This window comes from Bolinopsis microptera, chromosome 3, assembly GCF_026151205.1.
Source record: "Bolinopsis microptera isolate Bmic1 chromosome 3, MBARI_Bmic_1.0, whole genome shotgun sequence".
In the NCBI taxonomy this organism is placed as follows: domain Eukaryota; kingdom Metazoa; phylum Ctenophora; class Tentaculata; order Lobata; family Bolinopsidae; genus Bolinopsis; species Bolinopsis microptera.
In genome coordinates, this window is record NC_087074.1 from 11716209 (window position 1) to 11732839 (window position 16631).

The 16631-nt window shown below is 37.0% G+C and overlaps 3 protein-coding genes across 3 annotated transcripts; all 3 read right to left on the minus strand.

Annotated features, from left to right (window-relative positions):
• LOC134813102 (23 kDa integral membrane protein-like) lies at positions 1-3176 on the minus strand. Its single transcript, XM_063820781.1, has 5 exons — positions 3021-3176; positions 2379-2548; positions 1552-1717; positions 1226-1316; positions 1-872 (listed from the first exon to the last, which is right to left on the minus strand). Exons 1-5 carry the CDS (start codon positions 3155-3157, stop codon positions 687-689), a joined length of 750 nt encoding a protein of 249 aa, XP_063676851.1. The 5' UTR covers positions 3158-3176; the 3' UTR covers positions 1-686.
• Positions 3177-6399: 3223 nt separating this feature from the next.
• LOC134813103 (tetraspanin-3-like) lies at positions 6400-9216 on the minus strand. The gene is made up of 5 exons (XM_063820783.1): positions 9078-9216; positions 8465-8634; positions 7818-7980; positions 7401-7491; positions 6400-7066 (listed from the first exon to the last, which is right to left on the minus strand). Exons 1-5 carry the CDS (start codon positions 9212-9214, stop codon positions 6884-6886), a joined length of 744 nt encoding a protein of 247 aa, XP_063676853.1. The 5' UTR covers positions 9215-9216; the 3' UTR covers positions 6400-6883.
• Positions 9217-13336: 4120 nt separating this feature from the next.
• LOC134812113 (tetraspanin-3-like) lies at positions 13337-16399 on the minus strand. The gene is made up of 5 exons (XM_063819305.1): positions 15449-16399; positions 15137-15306; positions 14776-14932; positions 14187-14277; positions 13337-13900 (listed from the first exon to the last, which is right to left on the minus strand). The coding sequence occupies exons 1-5, from the start codon at positions 15589-15591 to the stop codon at positions 13721-13723; spliced, it is 741 nt and encodes a 246-aa protein (XP_063675375.1). The 5' UTR covers positions 15592-16399; the 3' UTR covers positions 13337-13720.
• Between the last annotated feature and the right edge of the window lie 232 nt (positions 16400-16631).

Here is a 16631-nt window from a genome sequence, read left to right on the forward strand (position 1 = left end):
AATAAATTTGGAAAAATAAACAGACCATTTAATTGCAATGCCAATTGCAATACTGAATCTTGAACGTACTTGTAAAAAAGTACATAGTAGGACCCTTACATATTGGTTTTATAACTATAAGGTAAATCTGGATGTACGGTAAATCGGTGTTTTGACTTTTGAGTCCACGTCAGATCGCATGTGGGATATAATATAGTCCACAAGCAACAAGCACGTAATTGAGGTAATTGGTGAAATAGGTAACGTGCCTGAAAAACTCGCTTAAGCAATTGTCATTGCTTAAGCAATTGTCATTGCGACCCCGCAATTGTCATTGCGATCCTTTCAGAAGCCGTATTTGAAAGGATATCATGTTATATCAAACTAACAATTGAGACATCTTATCAAAATTTTGTGGGGAAGATACGGTAAATCGGGGTTCACGGCAAATCGATAAACGGTTGTTTAATTATTTAATTGCTTAAAACTACGATTTTAGATGCTCCGAAATTTAAGACGATTTTTTATTGGTACTTAATCAATAGGAACTAGATTTTATGATTAAAATGTTTACATATATTATGTATTATGTCACCTAAGATTCTTAATATAAAAGTCACCAAAAGACATGAGTAATCAACTTTGATGACTTTATAGCCGTTCAGTTCCTTTTCGCTGGTATGGATGGTGAGTCCAATACTAGTTCTTTAAGCTAAAACTTGGTCGTTTTTCTTGCTGCAGCAAGCCGCAATCAGACAGAGTATCTCGAAAGCCATCACAGAAGCAACGATGATTAGAATGATAACACCGAATTGGTCTGCCAAATCGTTAACTTTCTCAGTACAGCCAGTTTTATAAATTTTATCTTCAGCGCAGCTTTCTAGTTTCAATTCCTGAAACAAATCGATTATACTTTATCATACCCATTCATCACAATAGAGATTTCGATTAGTATATCTTCATATTCTTATTGATAAAAAGCAGGTTGAGACATCAAATGTACATTTCGTCTCCAGTTTATTCTTCATCTCCTGTATCACGCAAGGAATTAAAATGTAAATGGGTATTGGGTACGTAATCGAAGGCATATACTTGAAGTTGAACTACTTGAGCGGGGTTCAGGTTTATGGCAAATAATGTGTGTTGGCAGGATGGCATGCAAGATATAATTTATTGTTTGAACTCTTTTTAAAATAAAGCAGTTTAGATTCGATAGAATATATCGAAATTTCTAAAACATACTTACAGGTATATCCTCGCCGTTCCAATCACTGCAACATCCAGGGGGGACATCGGTCTGAGAGTCTGTTTTCCAGTAGCTAGGACCTTTAGTTAACCTGTAAGTGACAAGCGATATTAGTTCTCTTATTGGTTATTAGTTAAAATAATTTGCCAGTGCCATATAATGAGAGTGCTGAATAACTACTAGTACTACAGCTAATCTCCATCAAATGTTAAGATTTGCAAAAGATGTGAATACATATCTTGCATCCTTTATTTTTATCCATTCTTTATTTTTAAACCGGTATATCAAATTTAATTCTGTTAATAATTACTTTTAATGCAGCTTACCCACAACAATGGAAAATAGACTGGGCTGAGTTAACAGCCAGAATCTCAGTTATATCAGTTAACTCCTCCGCTGACTCCTCTTCCACAAATTGTTTTTTGTACTTCTCGAACAGTTTTTTAGCAGCATCTTCAGTGGCATCAACGAAGGCTTGTTTCTTCACAATAGCTAAGAAAATATGTCAGGATCAATAGACTTGGAAACACCACATTTATTTTCAAACAGGGATTAGATTTAGATTGATTGCTTTTATGTTTTAGAAGCTAATCGGCTGTTAGTGATGTTTGTCTTTATCATGTGTGTACAACTTTACAGTGTACAACTTTACTGAGCGGTGCTCAGCCTATCACTCCGCCATATCTTCATTTATAAATACTAAATCTGGGGTTCCCAGGTAACCCAACTCTGCACCAGTAGCATAGACATAGTCTTTATATTCGTTGTAGTAAGCTTTTTGCTACTCCTATTTTATTTGATAAACGAGTGTATCTAATTGCTGTGTATGTAGGAGTGATGTAGTTCGGCTTATGAATTTTACAGAATTCATGTGACAGGTTTTGAAAGGTTGACGGTGGATTTTGACTTATTATAATAGTAATAATAGTAATAATAGTAATAATAGTAATAGTACTATGTTTACAGTATGCACTGAAGGGGTATCCTATGAAGTTTCTTGAATTTTTAACAGGTACCCCCCCCCCCCCCCCCCCATTTAACTCTCAATTAAGTTTCCTATCATTCGGCTGAGACATTATGAATGGGCCAAGGACACGTTATTATCAAACATCAAGAGGAATGTCTAAAAACCTTGTTATTAGCTAAAGCTTACCAAGAACGACGACTATGATCTCAAGAACAAGGACGACGAGCAAGACGACAAAGTAAATGTTGAGAAGTCCACTCTTTCCAGTTGCAGCTCCGAAACATCCTGCCACTCCGACTAGAAATAGGACACCACCGATCACCATCATCGGGATCAGGATAGAATTGACGTTAGTCCTGAAGTTTGAACATACTTGTTTCAAAAGAACATTTCAATTGAATTTGAATGAATTGGAAACAAATTGATTAAGTGGTGAAAGCTTCTTCATATGATCTGTAGTTTCAGTAAATAAAGCTAGGAAATGGGTTGCAAATCGGGTATAAGAAAGAGGGAGCATAAGCTTTCGTTATTACCAAGTTTATACAAATCTTACGGGCTAGCTTAATCATAATGCTAACGGACCGACCAATTGAAGGCTGTCGATATGCCGTCGAAATACGGTCGAAACCAACATTATTTTATTTTTTATACATTCCGCTCTTTATTAAATATTACTGGTCAAATTTCATTTAAGATAAGAAATCGTGCTTATCAGACTGGATTGAATAACTAGAACTTGGCTGTGTGCCAGCCAGTCGGTGACCGTGAAGACTGAAGTAGGGGTAGGATCAAACATTTTAACTATATAATGGTAAAAATAATACTCACGAGTAATCCTTTAGATCAGGGAAAAAGTCGAACTTCTTCGTGAAGAAGACGACACCAGCAACCAGCATGATAGCACCTGCCACCATCACCACCACGTTGGTGATGATGAGGATGGTCTTCATGATAAACTCGCACATGTTGAGCTACACAGAGGGGAAAGATAATCAATTAAAATACTTGTTCTAAATTCTAATGAACACTATAAGTAATCATAGAGTGTCTGATTCTGAGCAATTAAGTTTGGAATCATTCGATTTTAAATGAACAATTCAAATTTATTTAATTTATCTAGAACATGAATATTATGTCATTAGTAACATTGTAACTTTGACGATCGACCTTTTACTAAAAAGAGCAGTTTCCTTAGTGAGTTAGAGTTAGTCGTATCTACGTGGAAATTATAAGATAAAAAGATATAGTCATCGAAAGCATGATTAAATTGATTGCTTCATCCGTAAATAAATTGTGCTGGTAACGTGTATGGGCAAATTTTATGGAAAATAATTAGGGCAAGTGTATTGAGAATAAATTAAACAATCTGGATGATTCCAAGAAAGTACAAATTCAACGCCAAGAAAATATTGTAACGTAAAAAGCTTTTCTATGATATTAATGCTTTTCAAACAAAGTTACAACGAATTCTTCATGAAGTGCATCCTGGGTTTGGACAAAATATGCCCGTCACAACATTACAATCAACAAAATAAATTTAATCACAGAATCTCAAATACATATAATCATAAATTAAACACAAAAAACAAATTAAACAAGCAATAAATGAATATACAAATTCGCGTCCACTGAAAACTTACTCCTTCATAAATTTAATTTTTGACAATAATTTTTTTAGGCGGTAATATAATGGTTACTCATTTATAAGTCACAAATGATATACTCTACAATACAAATTAATCACAAATACTAAAATAATTAAATGATAATAGGTAACTTTATAACTGAAAAACGATATATGTCGATACAAATTACAAAATAATATTAGGTGATTGAAACATTTCAATAAATTCATCATAAATATCACTACCATATTTTATTATTTACCCCAAATATTATTATTTAATCTTGATTTATAAAACACACGACAGAAGCGAAACAAAATGTATTGTTTGGATTTGAGCTGCATGAAATATGTATGCAAACAGTTACAAAGATTACGGACTGGAACATTTTTTATTAGTCGCATTATAACATTAAACAGTTTTTATACGTACCCGCGTCCCGCGCGCACTTTCAACTTTGATCGCTGGACCATTTAGTTGTTATAATGGTATAACTATAACACTTATTATCTTCGCAAAGTTATTTTGCGCGATATTCTGAATCATTAAGTGACTGTTGGTCGTGGTGCGCGGCACTAAATTGGTCTAGCAATACAAAATTTCACCATACACAGCTAGATTCCATTCATTTATGGAAAATATCGTTTAGTGGAGGATATATTACTGGGCCGCGCTCAGCCTGTTATTCCGCCAAATCTTTATGTTAATGAACATAATAGCCTGGGGTCCTCAGGTAAAGGATATATTAACATTTTGCACTTTATTTCGACATTCGAGTGAATACAAATTGTTCATGTTATACACAAAAAACAAATCTGTTTCAGCTTCCTATCCATGATTCATAAGCAGTGCACAAAGCAATAATTTTAAGCGTATGCATTTGGCATTGCCATTATGCCTAACTATGGTTGCATAGAATTAAAAATAAAATCAAAAATTGGTTTTCATAATCAATTATATGGAATATGATAAATACGCCCGCATTTTTTGTTCAAAAACAACTAAAATCAATGTATTTTTGAACGCTGATTCCAGATCACTTCAGATGACATAACTGATAAGCTAATTTAAAATGCTCTCCTTTCGAGATATCGGCGAGAAGCTGTCTTGATTACGTGATATGACCATATAAGGAATTTGGTCTAATTTTTCGTTAGGGTTAGGGGTTTCAGTTTTAGTGTATGTGATCATGAAGGCGTTCTTTACTCACACAGTTAGTGCTGTTAGGGTCAATTAAGAGGTTACAGGCTGGTTTTATGTCAACTCGGGTACTGGGCAAGGTGATATACAGGGACCACCAGTTTTCAACTTTTGTCTGAATTTTTCGGCATACCTTATGGAACTGAACAAGGTCATTAGTAAGGGGGCTTTATTACAGCTGCTAACCCCCCGGGGTAGAAGAGAAACATCTCTTGGACACTGATTACGCTGATGACATGGCCATGTTAGATAACTCAAAAGAGGGGCTGCAGGAAACCACTGACCTTCTCTGCAAATACAGTGCCTATGCGGGTCTGAAGATTAATGCTGGCAAAACACAGAGCATGGTTGTCAGCAAAAGTGCATCGCAGAGGCCGTATTCTAAAGACGACACTATGGACATCAATGTGGAAAGTCTCCCAATACAGCAGGTCAGCAGCTTCATCAGTGCGGATGGAACAATCGACAAAGAACTATCAGCTCGAATTCTGAAGGCCTCTGGGGCATTCTATCAGCTTAGCAGTATATGGTACGGTCGCAACATCAAGACACCGACTAAAATCAGGATTTAAAAAGCGGCTGTCCTCACTATACTGCTTTATGGAAGTGGGGTATGGAATACCACACAGACGCAGATGAAAAGATTTGAAGTGTTCCATCATAGATGTCTGAGAAGAATCCTGAAAATCAAATGGTTTTTAATTTTATCACGTATCTAATGCTGACGTACGTAAGCGGGCCAACATCGCCCCTGTTGATACTTTCATACGAGCAGCTAGGCTCCGATGGTTTGGCCATGTGGTGAGGATGCCAGAAGAAAGAATACCCAACTATCTTCTGCACTGGATCCCAAAGCATGGTAAAAGATCAAGAGGTAGACCTCGGAAAAACTGGTTGTCATGTGTCCGGGAGGATGCAGCAATCTTCACAGGTGTCGATAACATCACGATAGAAGATGCAGAACAACAAGCAACAAACAGGGTACATTGGAGAGGTCTAATACATCGGAGAAAAGAGTTACTATGTGGTGCAGGCCACTCCAACGACTAGGAGGAGACCTTTTCAAGTACAAGTAAGTAAGATATGCTTCAGTTAGGGATAGGGTTAGGGTTAGGATTGTGGTCAAATCATAGGGTTAAGGTTTCAAATAACCAGTCAGGGCCACTTAGAGAACATGTTAAAAAGTCATGTGACAGTCGAGTGTACAATGATTAATTATCATCATTCAAAGAGAAATCAGCTTGCGGTTGCGCCATAATTCTGTAACTGACATGTAAGTGGTAATGGTTTGAACCAGATATGACATTTAATTTTCAGTGTATAGTTAAAGTTAAATTGTATGAACTATGACGAGCATCTGAAGTTAGTAATACTAATACTAATTTGATTGAGTAAACTAAAACATACTTTTATATCATTATTAATATATATATCTAACAGTGATCATTCAATATTGATCGAGTAACAATTATTTATATACGACATTAATTAAATTTAAATTATAAAGTTACTGTCCAAATAATCAATATTCATCTTATCTAAGCTTAGTAAATATGGTTCTATTAATAAATTTGGAAAAGAAACGAACCATTACAATGCTTAATCTTGAACATCGGTACAAATTTAAAGGTACGGTAAATCGGCATACTATTATCTACGATGTCAGATGTTCTCAAATTTAAGTCGATTTGTTATATATATTGGTACTTAATCAGTAGGAACTAAATTTTCATGATTAACATGTCTACATAATCATATAAGATTCTAAATATAAAAATTACCAAAAGACAAGTAATCAACTTTGATGTCTTAAGGGCCGCTCAGTTCCTTTTCGCTGGTATGGATGGTGAGTCCAATACTAGTTCTTTAAGCTATGTGATCGTTTTTCTTGCTGCAGCAAGCCGCAATCAGACAAAGTATTTCGAAAGCCATCACAGAAGCAACGATGATTAAAGTAGTAACACCGAATTGGTCTGCCAAATCTTTAACCTTCTCAGTGCAGCCAGTTTGATACATTTTAGCTTCAACGCAGCTTTCTAGTTTGGAGTCCTGAAACAAATCGATTATACTTTAAGTTTATCATACTCAGTCATCACAATAGAGATTAGCATATATTCATATTATCAAATGTACGTTTCGTCTCCAGTTTGTTCTTCATCTCCTGTATCCAAGCAATTAAAATGTAAATGGGTATTGGCCTTGGGTACGAAAGCATATACTTGAACTACTGAGAGCGGGGTTTATGGCAAATAATGTGTGTTGGCAGGATGGCATGCAAGATATAATTTATTGTTTTAACTCTTATAAAAATACAGCAGTCTAGATTCGAGAGAATACATCGAAATTTCTTAAACATATCCTTAAAGTTGGACTAATAACTTACAGGTATATTCTCGCCGTTCCAATCACTGCAACAGCCAGGGGGGACATCGGTCTGAGAGTTTGTTTTCCAGTAGCTAGGACCTTCAGTTAACCTGTCAGTGACAAGCGATATTAGTTCTCTTATTGGTTATTAGTTAAAATAATTTGCCAGTGCCATATAATGAGAGTGTTGAATAACTACTGCTAATATCCATCGAATGAATACCTTACATCCTTTATTTTTGTGCATTCTTTATTTGTACACCAATATCAAATTTAATTCTTTTTTAAATTTTGTATACAACGCCCGCTCATGATGCATTGATGCTCATGATACATTGATGCTTCTCCAAGCTCACACAAGTGTCAGCAAGGAGGAAGATATTCATGCATTTCTGCACGAACAATTCTGTTAATAATTATTTTTACTGCAGCTTACCCACAACATTGGAAAATAAACTGGGCTGAGTTAACAGCCAGAATCTCAGTATCAGTTAACACCACTGACTGATCATCGTCCACAAATTTATCTTTGTAAGATTTGAACAGTGTACCGGCAGCTTCCTCAGTGGCATCAATGAAGGCTTGTTTCTTCACAATAGCTAAGAAAATATGTCAGGATCAATAGACTTGGAAACGCCACATTTATTTTCACACAGGGATTAGATTTAGATTGATTGCTTTCAGTTTTATGTTTTAGAAGCTAATCCCCCGGTGCTCAGCCTGTCACTCCGCCATATCTTTATTTATAAACACTAAATCTGGGGTTCCCAGGTAACCCAACTCGGCACAATTAATATATTCTATATTTTCGTTGTAATAAGCTTTCTGCTACACCTATTTTATTTAATAAACGGGCCTATGGCTATCTAATTGCTGTGTCTGTATGATTGATAAGTACTAGTAGTAGTTACTACTACTAGTTCACCTTATGAATTCTACAACCAGGGCCACTTAAAGCATGATTCAAGTGGCGGATTTTTAAAGGTCGACGGTGAATTATGACTTGTTATGAATGAATTTTACTATCGAACATCAATAAGAATTGTCTATAAACTTTATTCTCAGCTAAAGTGTAAAGCTTACCAAGAATGACGACAATGATTTCAAGAACAAGAACGACGAGCACGACGATAAAGTAAATGTTGAGAAGTCCACTCTTTCCAGTGACGGCTCCGAAACATCCTGCCACTCCGACTAGAAATAGGACACCACCGATCACCATCATCGGGATCAGGACAGAATTGACGTTAGTCCTGAAGTTTGGACAAACTTGTTTTAAAAAGACATTTCAATTGAATGAAACATCTTGAATACTGGTGAAAGCTTTTATTTTTGTAGTTAATGATGCTATAATAAATGGGTTACGAATCAGGTATAAGAAAGAGGGAGCAAACGTTTTAATTATTACCAAGTTTATACAAAAATAACGGGCATGCTTAATGCTACCGGACCGACCAATTGAAGGCTGTCGATATGCCGTCGAAATACGGTCGAAACCAACATTATTTTATTTTATAAATATTCCGCTCTTTATTACATATACTGGTCAAATTTCATTTAAGATAAGAAATCGTGCTTATCGGACTGGATTGGATAACTTGGCTGTGTGCCATCCAGTCGGTGACCGTGAAGAATGAAGTAGGGGTAGGATCAAATATTTTAACTATATTAATTTAATGGTAAAAATAATACTCACGAGTAATCCTCTAGTTCAGGGAAGAAGTCGAACTTTTTCGTGAAGAAGACGACACCAGCAACCAACATGATAGCACCTGCCACCATCACCACCACGTTGGTGATGATGAGGATGGTCTTCATGATAAACTCGCACATGTTGAGCTACACAGAGGGGAAAGATAATCAAATACTTGTTCTAAATTCTAATGAACACTGAGTAATTATAAAGTGTCTCATGCTGAATAATTAAGTTCGGAATCGTTAGATTTTACAACACCCTAAATTTGGGCGAATGTATTTAAAATAGATTTAACAATCTCGATAATCCCAAGAAAGTGCAGCGTCAACGCCAAAAAAATATTGTACAGCAAAAAGCTTCTCTGTTATTTATGATAAAACACACTACAGAAAAGAAACCAATTAACAAAATGTATTGTTTAAGCCTTCATGGAATATCCCCGTGTGAAAACAGTGACACACATATCACACGTCATTTGTAACACTAACAGCAAAAAGAAAAATCAACCAGTACTACAAAAGGTCCCAACAGTGAAATTGATAATTCTCTCAAGTCACACCACAGGGAGCACAGTTGAATGAATCTGGAACATTTCTGAAACCTGCCGAGCTACGCACAGAAACAAAACCTAGACTGTATTGAATTTGAAGCCGCCATTTTGATAAATTAGCACATAGAGCAGGTATCGAGTTACCGTGAGCTGGTACCCACGTGATAGTGATTTGCAGCGGCAAACAGAGAGAGCAGTGCAGTGTTATATGAGCTAGCAACAGGACGTGTGGTGCCAGTTTGTAGATTACGTTTTCTTAGTTAGATCATACTTCATAGATATTGATAAAAGAAAATCGGAGATAAGGAAAACAGATTCGTAATTATTGGTTGTCACTGTTATTACAATTACATTAGAGTGTGAACTTATCACTTAATATAACTGTTTTCCAGTTTAAAAAGGTCTCACTTTAACATTACTGAGTACATACAACATAGCTTGCTAGTTTTATTTATCGAATATTGCAATCATGGATCACTTAATCATTCATTCAACCCTTGTAGCACGATATAATATAATTATATTATATGCGCATTAATAATAATATATGCACATTGCACTTGCAGTTCAATTACCTCACAGTTGCACCACTGGGCCGCGCTGCGCTTCCAAATCCAATAATACTTTTCACAACCACTGCATGGTTGCTGCACTGCCACTGGTGAAGCTTAAATCGTTAAACCGTTAAATCGGCAAAATTCACCACTAGGTACTCATGGTCCGGGCCACACCGCGACCGAGCTGCGAAGGAATAGGATTGACAATGACATCGTCACGGTCAATTATAACTCTTAGTTCTGCACCTCTCAAGAATTTTAATATTATTAAATAGTTTTATAATTGAAGATGTCAATTCATGGCAGCTCGGCGCGGCACGGTAGCGCATTTCGCCGATCTAGCCAGGAGAGAAGCCTCATTGAGTGCGCGGCGCGGCACAGTAACGCATCGCGCTACAATAAATAGTATGCAAAAAGTGAAAAGAGCGCCACGAAGACGGAATTTAAAATGGTGATTAATCACTTTATGCACTTGTAGTTGTACGTGATCGTAATGATTGTCGCATAACTTTTTAAACACGTTCTCAAGCTTTTAGGTTTATAACCTATGCACTATGGCTATAAGTATACTACCATTTAGGCGTCATAGAGTCAAGTGATCCTGTGATCTCTCTTGGTCCCCTCACATACGAGCCATTGCAGATAAAGCTCGCCAAAAAGCATTATGGGTTGATCTCAGTGTATATTTCACACACGATCTCACTCCATCATGCTGACGCTATACAAATCAATGGTTCGAAGTCTGATTGAACATTGAATATTGCTGTCCATCATGGCATGATCCCTCAAAAATCAGCGGTATCCAAGAACTTGAAAATGTACAGAAAGCATTCACCGCCAGAATGTCAGGAATGCGCGATTTCCACTACTGGGATCGGCTCTTACTAAATTGCTCGCCCAAAAATTTCACTTGACTTTGGTTTTTTTGGTTTTGCAGCCGTACAAAACGGTTTTACATAAACCCGGCCCTAATCCCAACCCTAACACTAACCATAACCCCGAAGCTATCCATAATCTTAACCACAACCCTAACCCTAACCCGGGCCCTAAATAATCGAATTCACGTTTTACTAGCCTGTCACGTGACCAAAACGGTCTTTTGCCCATAACTCTCCAGGGAATTATTTTAACCCTACGTCATGGGGGTGATTCGGAATCAGCGTCCAAAAATACACCGATCTAGATCACTTTCATGCCTAAAGGGCCTTTTCACAAGCATTTTCTTAAAATTTGGGCGAGCGATTTAGTAGGAGCGACTGGGATCGCCTGGTTTAGTGGTCTATCTATCTCTGATGTCTCTTCAACGAAGGCGGGAGCGATTCATCATTCTCCATATGTGGAAAATCCTCCACGGAAAGACCAGCAATAATTTAAACGTTTTATTTGTTTCACGCCCAAGGCTTGGAAACTTTGCAGTAATTCCATCAAAACGTAGAACCAGTTCAACAGCAAACTTTACTTTTATTTGTTTGACAACTCGTTTGCAGTTCAGGGAACTAAATTGTGGAATGCAATCCCCTACCATCTGATCTGAATGTCATTCAAGATCTAGAGCACTTCAAAGATAAGCTCACAAAGCTCACAAAGTTCATGTTGTCTCTCCCTGATAAGCCGCCGATCAGGGGATATACTCCTCCAAATACGAACTCTCTGCTGTGCTGGCGCAACGAACGAGACTCTACTTCGCTATGGGGTATTGGGGTGGTCAGAAGATGTGATGGCCCCGTCAAGTCTTGACGAAACTCAACATAGGTAGGTAGGTTACCTTACTGGGCCGCGCTCAGCCTGTCATTCCGCCAAATCTTTATTAATGTTTATGAACATAATAGCCTGGGGTCCCCAGGTAAGTTACCTTACTGGGCCGCGCTCAGCCTGTCATTCCGCCAAATCTTTATAAGGTTACCAAGCAAGACGCGCGCCGAGTTGGACTCGTCGACGGTCCAATATAAATACTTTGAAACAAATATTTTACAAGTATCACGTGATTTTTATAACTTGTTTATAACTTGTTCTTTAACTGGTCCTTTACTGGGCCGCGCTCAGCCTGTCATTCCGCCAAATCTTTATTCGTTTATGAACATAATAGCCTGGGGTCCCCAGGTAACTGGTCCTGAACGATTATATTTCGAAACCGTAACCCTCGATCTTCATCTAATCTGATCCCAAACCTAACCGGTAACCCTAACCCAATCCTTAACAAAAGCATATGTTGAAACCCTAACATGTAACCCTAACGATAAATTAGACTAACTTCCTTATAGTTATAGTTATACGGACATTATATCACGTGATTGAGACAGTTTTTCGCCAATATCTTGTCAGGGGATTTATATTTTAAATTGAAATACTCCCCCACCACCCACGACATAAGGTTAACATTTTTAACCTTATGTTGTGCGGGGGAGATTCGGAATCAGCGTCCGGAAATACATCGATTGAAGTTGGATTCAACAGCAACTGTCGGGGGCCCTTTTCGAACAATCTCGAAGATCGACTGTAGCATGTAATTAAGTGATTTAGCACGCTTGGTTTTCGCATTATCGTCATTTGACCGTATACTGCACTAGCACTATTAGTTATTTTTTTTCAATACCCATCTAGTGACGGATGTAACTAGTCTAAATTTCTTCGAAGTAGCGCGCGCCGGGCTAGTCCATTAACAATGGACATCAACATGCATGTACATGACTAATGACTATTCAATAAAATTTGGCTCGATCCGACTATCCAAACTAACAAATAAATGCTTGTAGCGCGATGCGTTACTGGTTACTGTGCCGCGCCGCGCACTCAATGAGGCTTCTCACAGCGACAGATGTGAGATGCGCTACTACTGTGCCGCGCCGAGCTGCGATGAATTGACATCGTCAATTGAATAAATGCGAAAATGAACCTTAATTTTTTAAATGATCAACACGATATTTTTCGATTTTACAAATTCCTCGAACCAGTGGTGGTAGTAAGTCATACCAGAAAGAATTATTTAATTGGGTACTCAGTAACTGAGCTATTAAGGCCAACGTATGGGTACTGACTTTTGGCCCACCCTGTATATATTTAACTTTACGTTAGACTTAGAGAAGTGAAAATTTAATGTAATGCGTCGAATTTAACATACCAATGGCAATATGCAACGAAGTAAAACATTAAACTAAAAGAGTAATATATTTAACTTTAAATTTGACACGATAAAATATATATTTATAATGAACAATTCGACAGTGAAACTTTAACTTGAGTAGTATTACCTAGTTTTTAATACATTTGCATATTATCGCCTTCTGACTGTCAAATACAAAATAAAAATATTATAGACCATATTTAACTTTATTTGTAAATCTAACTCAGGCTTAGAAAAATGATAGCGAATTTTTTAATTAAAATAGTAGCACTTTCTAATTAATTGGAATCGAATTTGGTCGGTAAAACCAGATACCATGCTCCAAGTATGGAAACACCATAAGCTATGAAATAAAATCTCCTACAAAACTCTATCTACTGACAAAATTGACATGTTCATAGGTAATTCTAATACTTTATGCTACCATTTCCTGTTTCTTGCTATAGCAGGCAGCAATCAGACAAAGTAACTCAAACACGATGATCACAACCATGACAACGATGATAACAACTCCGAATTCGTCAGCCATATCGTTAACTTTCTGAGTGCAACCAACCTCGTAGGTAGTCTCAGCGCAAGTCATCAATCCAGACGCCTGAAACGAAAAAAATTATCAATAACGGAAATTGATTTGTAGCCCGTTCAGAAAACTCGACGGCTTTCGTTTAAAAGAATACTCTGGAATTTCTCGCGAAATTTTATAATCGAATGCCTAACCCCAAAAATTACATATAATTAATTATATTCTAAGATTGAAATCTGGCAATTTCCGTTACATAGATGATTTTAAAAAGTGATCCAAATACACTTTTCAAGATCTCAGATAGAAACCGAAATGATGCAACGCACGCGTGAAAACGAGAAACCAAAGTTTAACTTACAGGAAGATCCTCTCCACCCCATTCAGAACAGCAACCAGGGGGAACCTGTGTGTTGCCATTAGTTTTCCACCAGCTAGGTCCATCTACCAACCTGACATTATAATTTCATTAGTCCTGGCATTATAACACTTCGTCTGCTATCGTCGGGACATTAGAAAATTAATTTAAATATGTTTTCAATGGAGTAATTAGGGGAAATATCAGACTGAAAATGCAGATGATTGCCTTAGTTATTATTAGATAAGATAGTTCTTTCATTCAAATTTCTGGTTGTTTTTTAATAGATTCAGTGAAGGAAGATTCTAACGGAAATAAATAGCTGAATATTAAAACTTTTAATACTTTCAACACTACTATATAACAAATAATTCGAGAATATGAGTATGACGTAGAAATGTCGATACGTTATTCAGCTATTTATTTCCATTAAAATCTCTCTTCACTGAGTCTATTCAGTATTCAGTAACAATCACAAATTTGAATGAAAGAACTATCAAATCATGAGACTCTATAACACTACAAGTACACGAATCCACCATATTAGATAAAATTTCATCATCGCGACTTCATATCAGTTAGTTTCACTTACCCGCAGCATTCGAAAACAAACTGGGCGGTGTTCACAGCCAGAGCAACGTCCGCGTCAATATCTCCGTTATCCACAACATAATGACTTTTGTAGTTGTTGAACAGCTCTTCGGCTTTCTCTTCAGTAGCCTCCACGAAGTCGGCTTTCCTCACAATTCCTAAAGAAGAACTCAAGGTTAGCGTTTTGTTACTCCTGTATGTACAATGTGTATTATAACTGTGCATATTATAGCTAAATTATAGTTGACAGAGTTCATGATCTGGAAGATTCCAGTAGCGTTTAAGAAGACGGTAAAGTTATGAGACAGGTTCAGGACAGATTTATCACCAAAAAGTAACAAGAAATAATGCGATAGACTCACCGAGTATAATAACAACAATCTCAAGAATGACAACGATGAGAACCACAACAAAGTAGAGGTTGAGAAGTCCGCTCTTGCCAGTCACGGCTCCACAGCATCCTACTACTCCCACTAGGAAGAGGATAACACCGATCACTATCATCGGGATCAGAACCGCATTCACGTTGTTCCTGAGGTTGACACAACGTTTTAAAAAACATTGAAAAAATCAACAAGTTTGACTCCGATATATAAAACCAAAAGAAAAGCGTCAACATTATATACCGACTATTTATAATACAGTATAATACCAGCTATTATAACCACACTCACGAGTAATCCTCTAGTTCAGGGAAGAAGTCGAACTTCTTGGTGAAGAAGACGATACCAGCCACCAGCATTACAATGCCAGCCAACATTACCACCACGTTGGTGATGATGAGGATGGCCTTCATCAGAACGTCACAGCAACCCATTATGTGCTAAATGGGGCATTGGGGTCAGATAATAAATAAATTAAAAATAGTTATCTAGACTGATCTATAGTTATACTGGATACATTTGGAATTAGAGGTTAAACCTGAAAACCTCGTTAAAAATAACGTAAAAGATATTTCATTATGAAAAAACTAAAACAAACGATCCTTCTCATGAAACACGTTCGACATCTAAAGTATTAATGTCGAGCACAAACCAAAGTACATACATGATCTAAGTCAAGTAAAAGGTATCACAGTTCAGGAGCTTCCGCACTTATTTCATATAATTATAAACGTATGTGAAGTGTGAAGTAAGTCTGCATGTGAAGTGTCCGTGTACAAACACGCAATGTTCACATTAAGATGCATAGTGTTTAGTGTAAGTGATAAGATGGTTTAGAGCCGCTGTCCACGAACATATCTTATTCCAAACTACATCATATTCAGAACCAGACGTGGAAAAGAAAATTTAAAATATAAATAAATTAAACCAAAAAAACAAGTTGAAAGAATAAAGGGAGCTAATGTTACGCAGATACTGTCAGTGTCACTGATAATACATTCCAGTGGTGTAAATGAATAATGAATATGGAGTAGTCGCCTCGAATTGAGCGACTTATACCTTATTAAGCGAGTAAAGTGTCAACCGTGTTAATAGCACTCTCCATTATTCTGGCTACAATCCAAGTTTATAGGTGTGCGGTGACCACACCACAGTAAACTGTGCCAAGAAATCTGACGCTCTGAATACAAAGCTTTTAATACCCAGCATCCCTAGTTCATCATCATCATTAGTTCATTAACTTTAAGGATTATCTTTTATTAATTTAATTAATCTTTACAATGTCATCACTCACCTTCGCCGCAGGTGAGTAACTTATAAACACTGTGTTGCTATCAGAGACAGAAGATATAAACAAGAGAAGGGATAACAAAGACGTATAATAGAACGGAGGTACAATAACACAAACACTGGAACAAAGATGGTACCCGGCCGAGCGAAAGCAATTAACAAACAGTGGGAACAAACTAGCAGG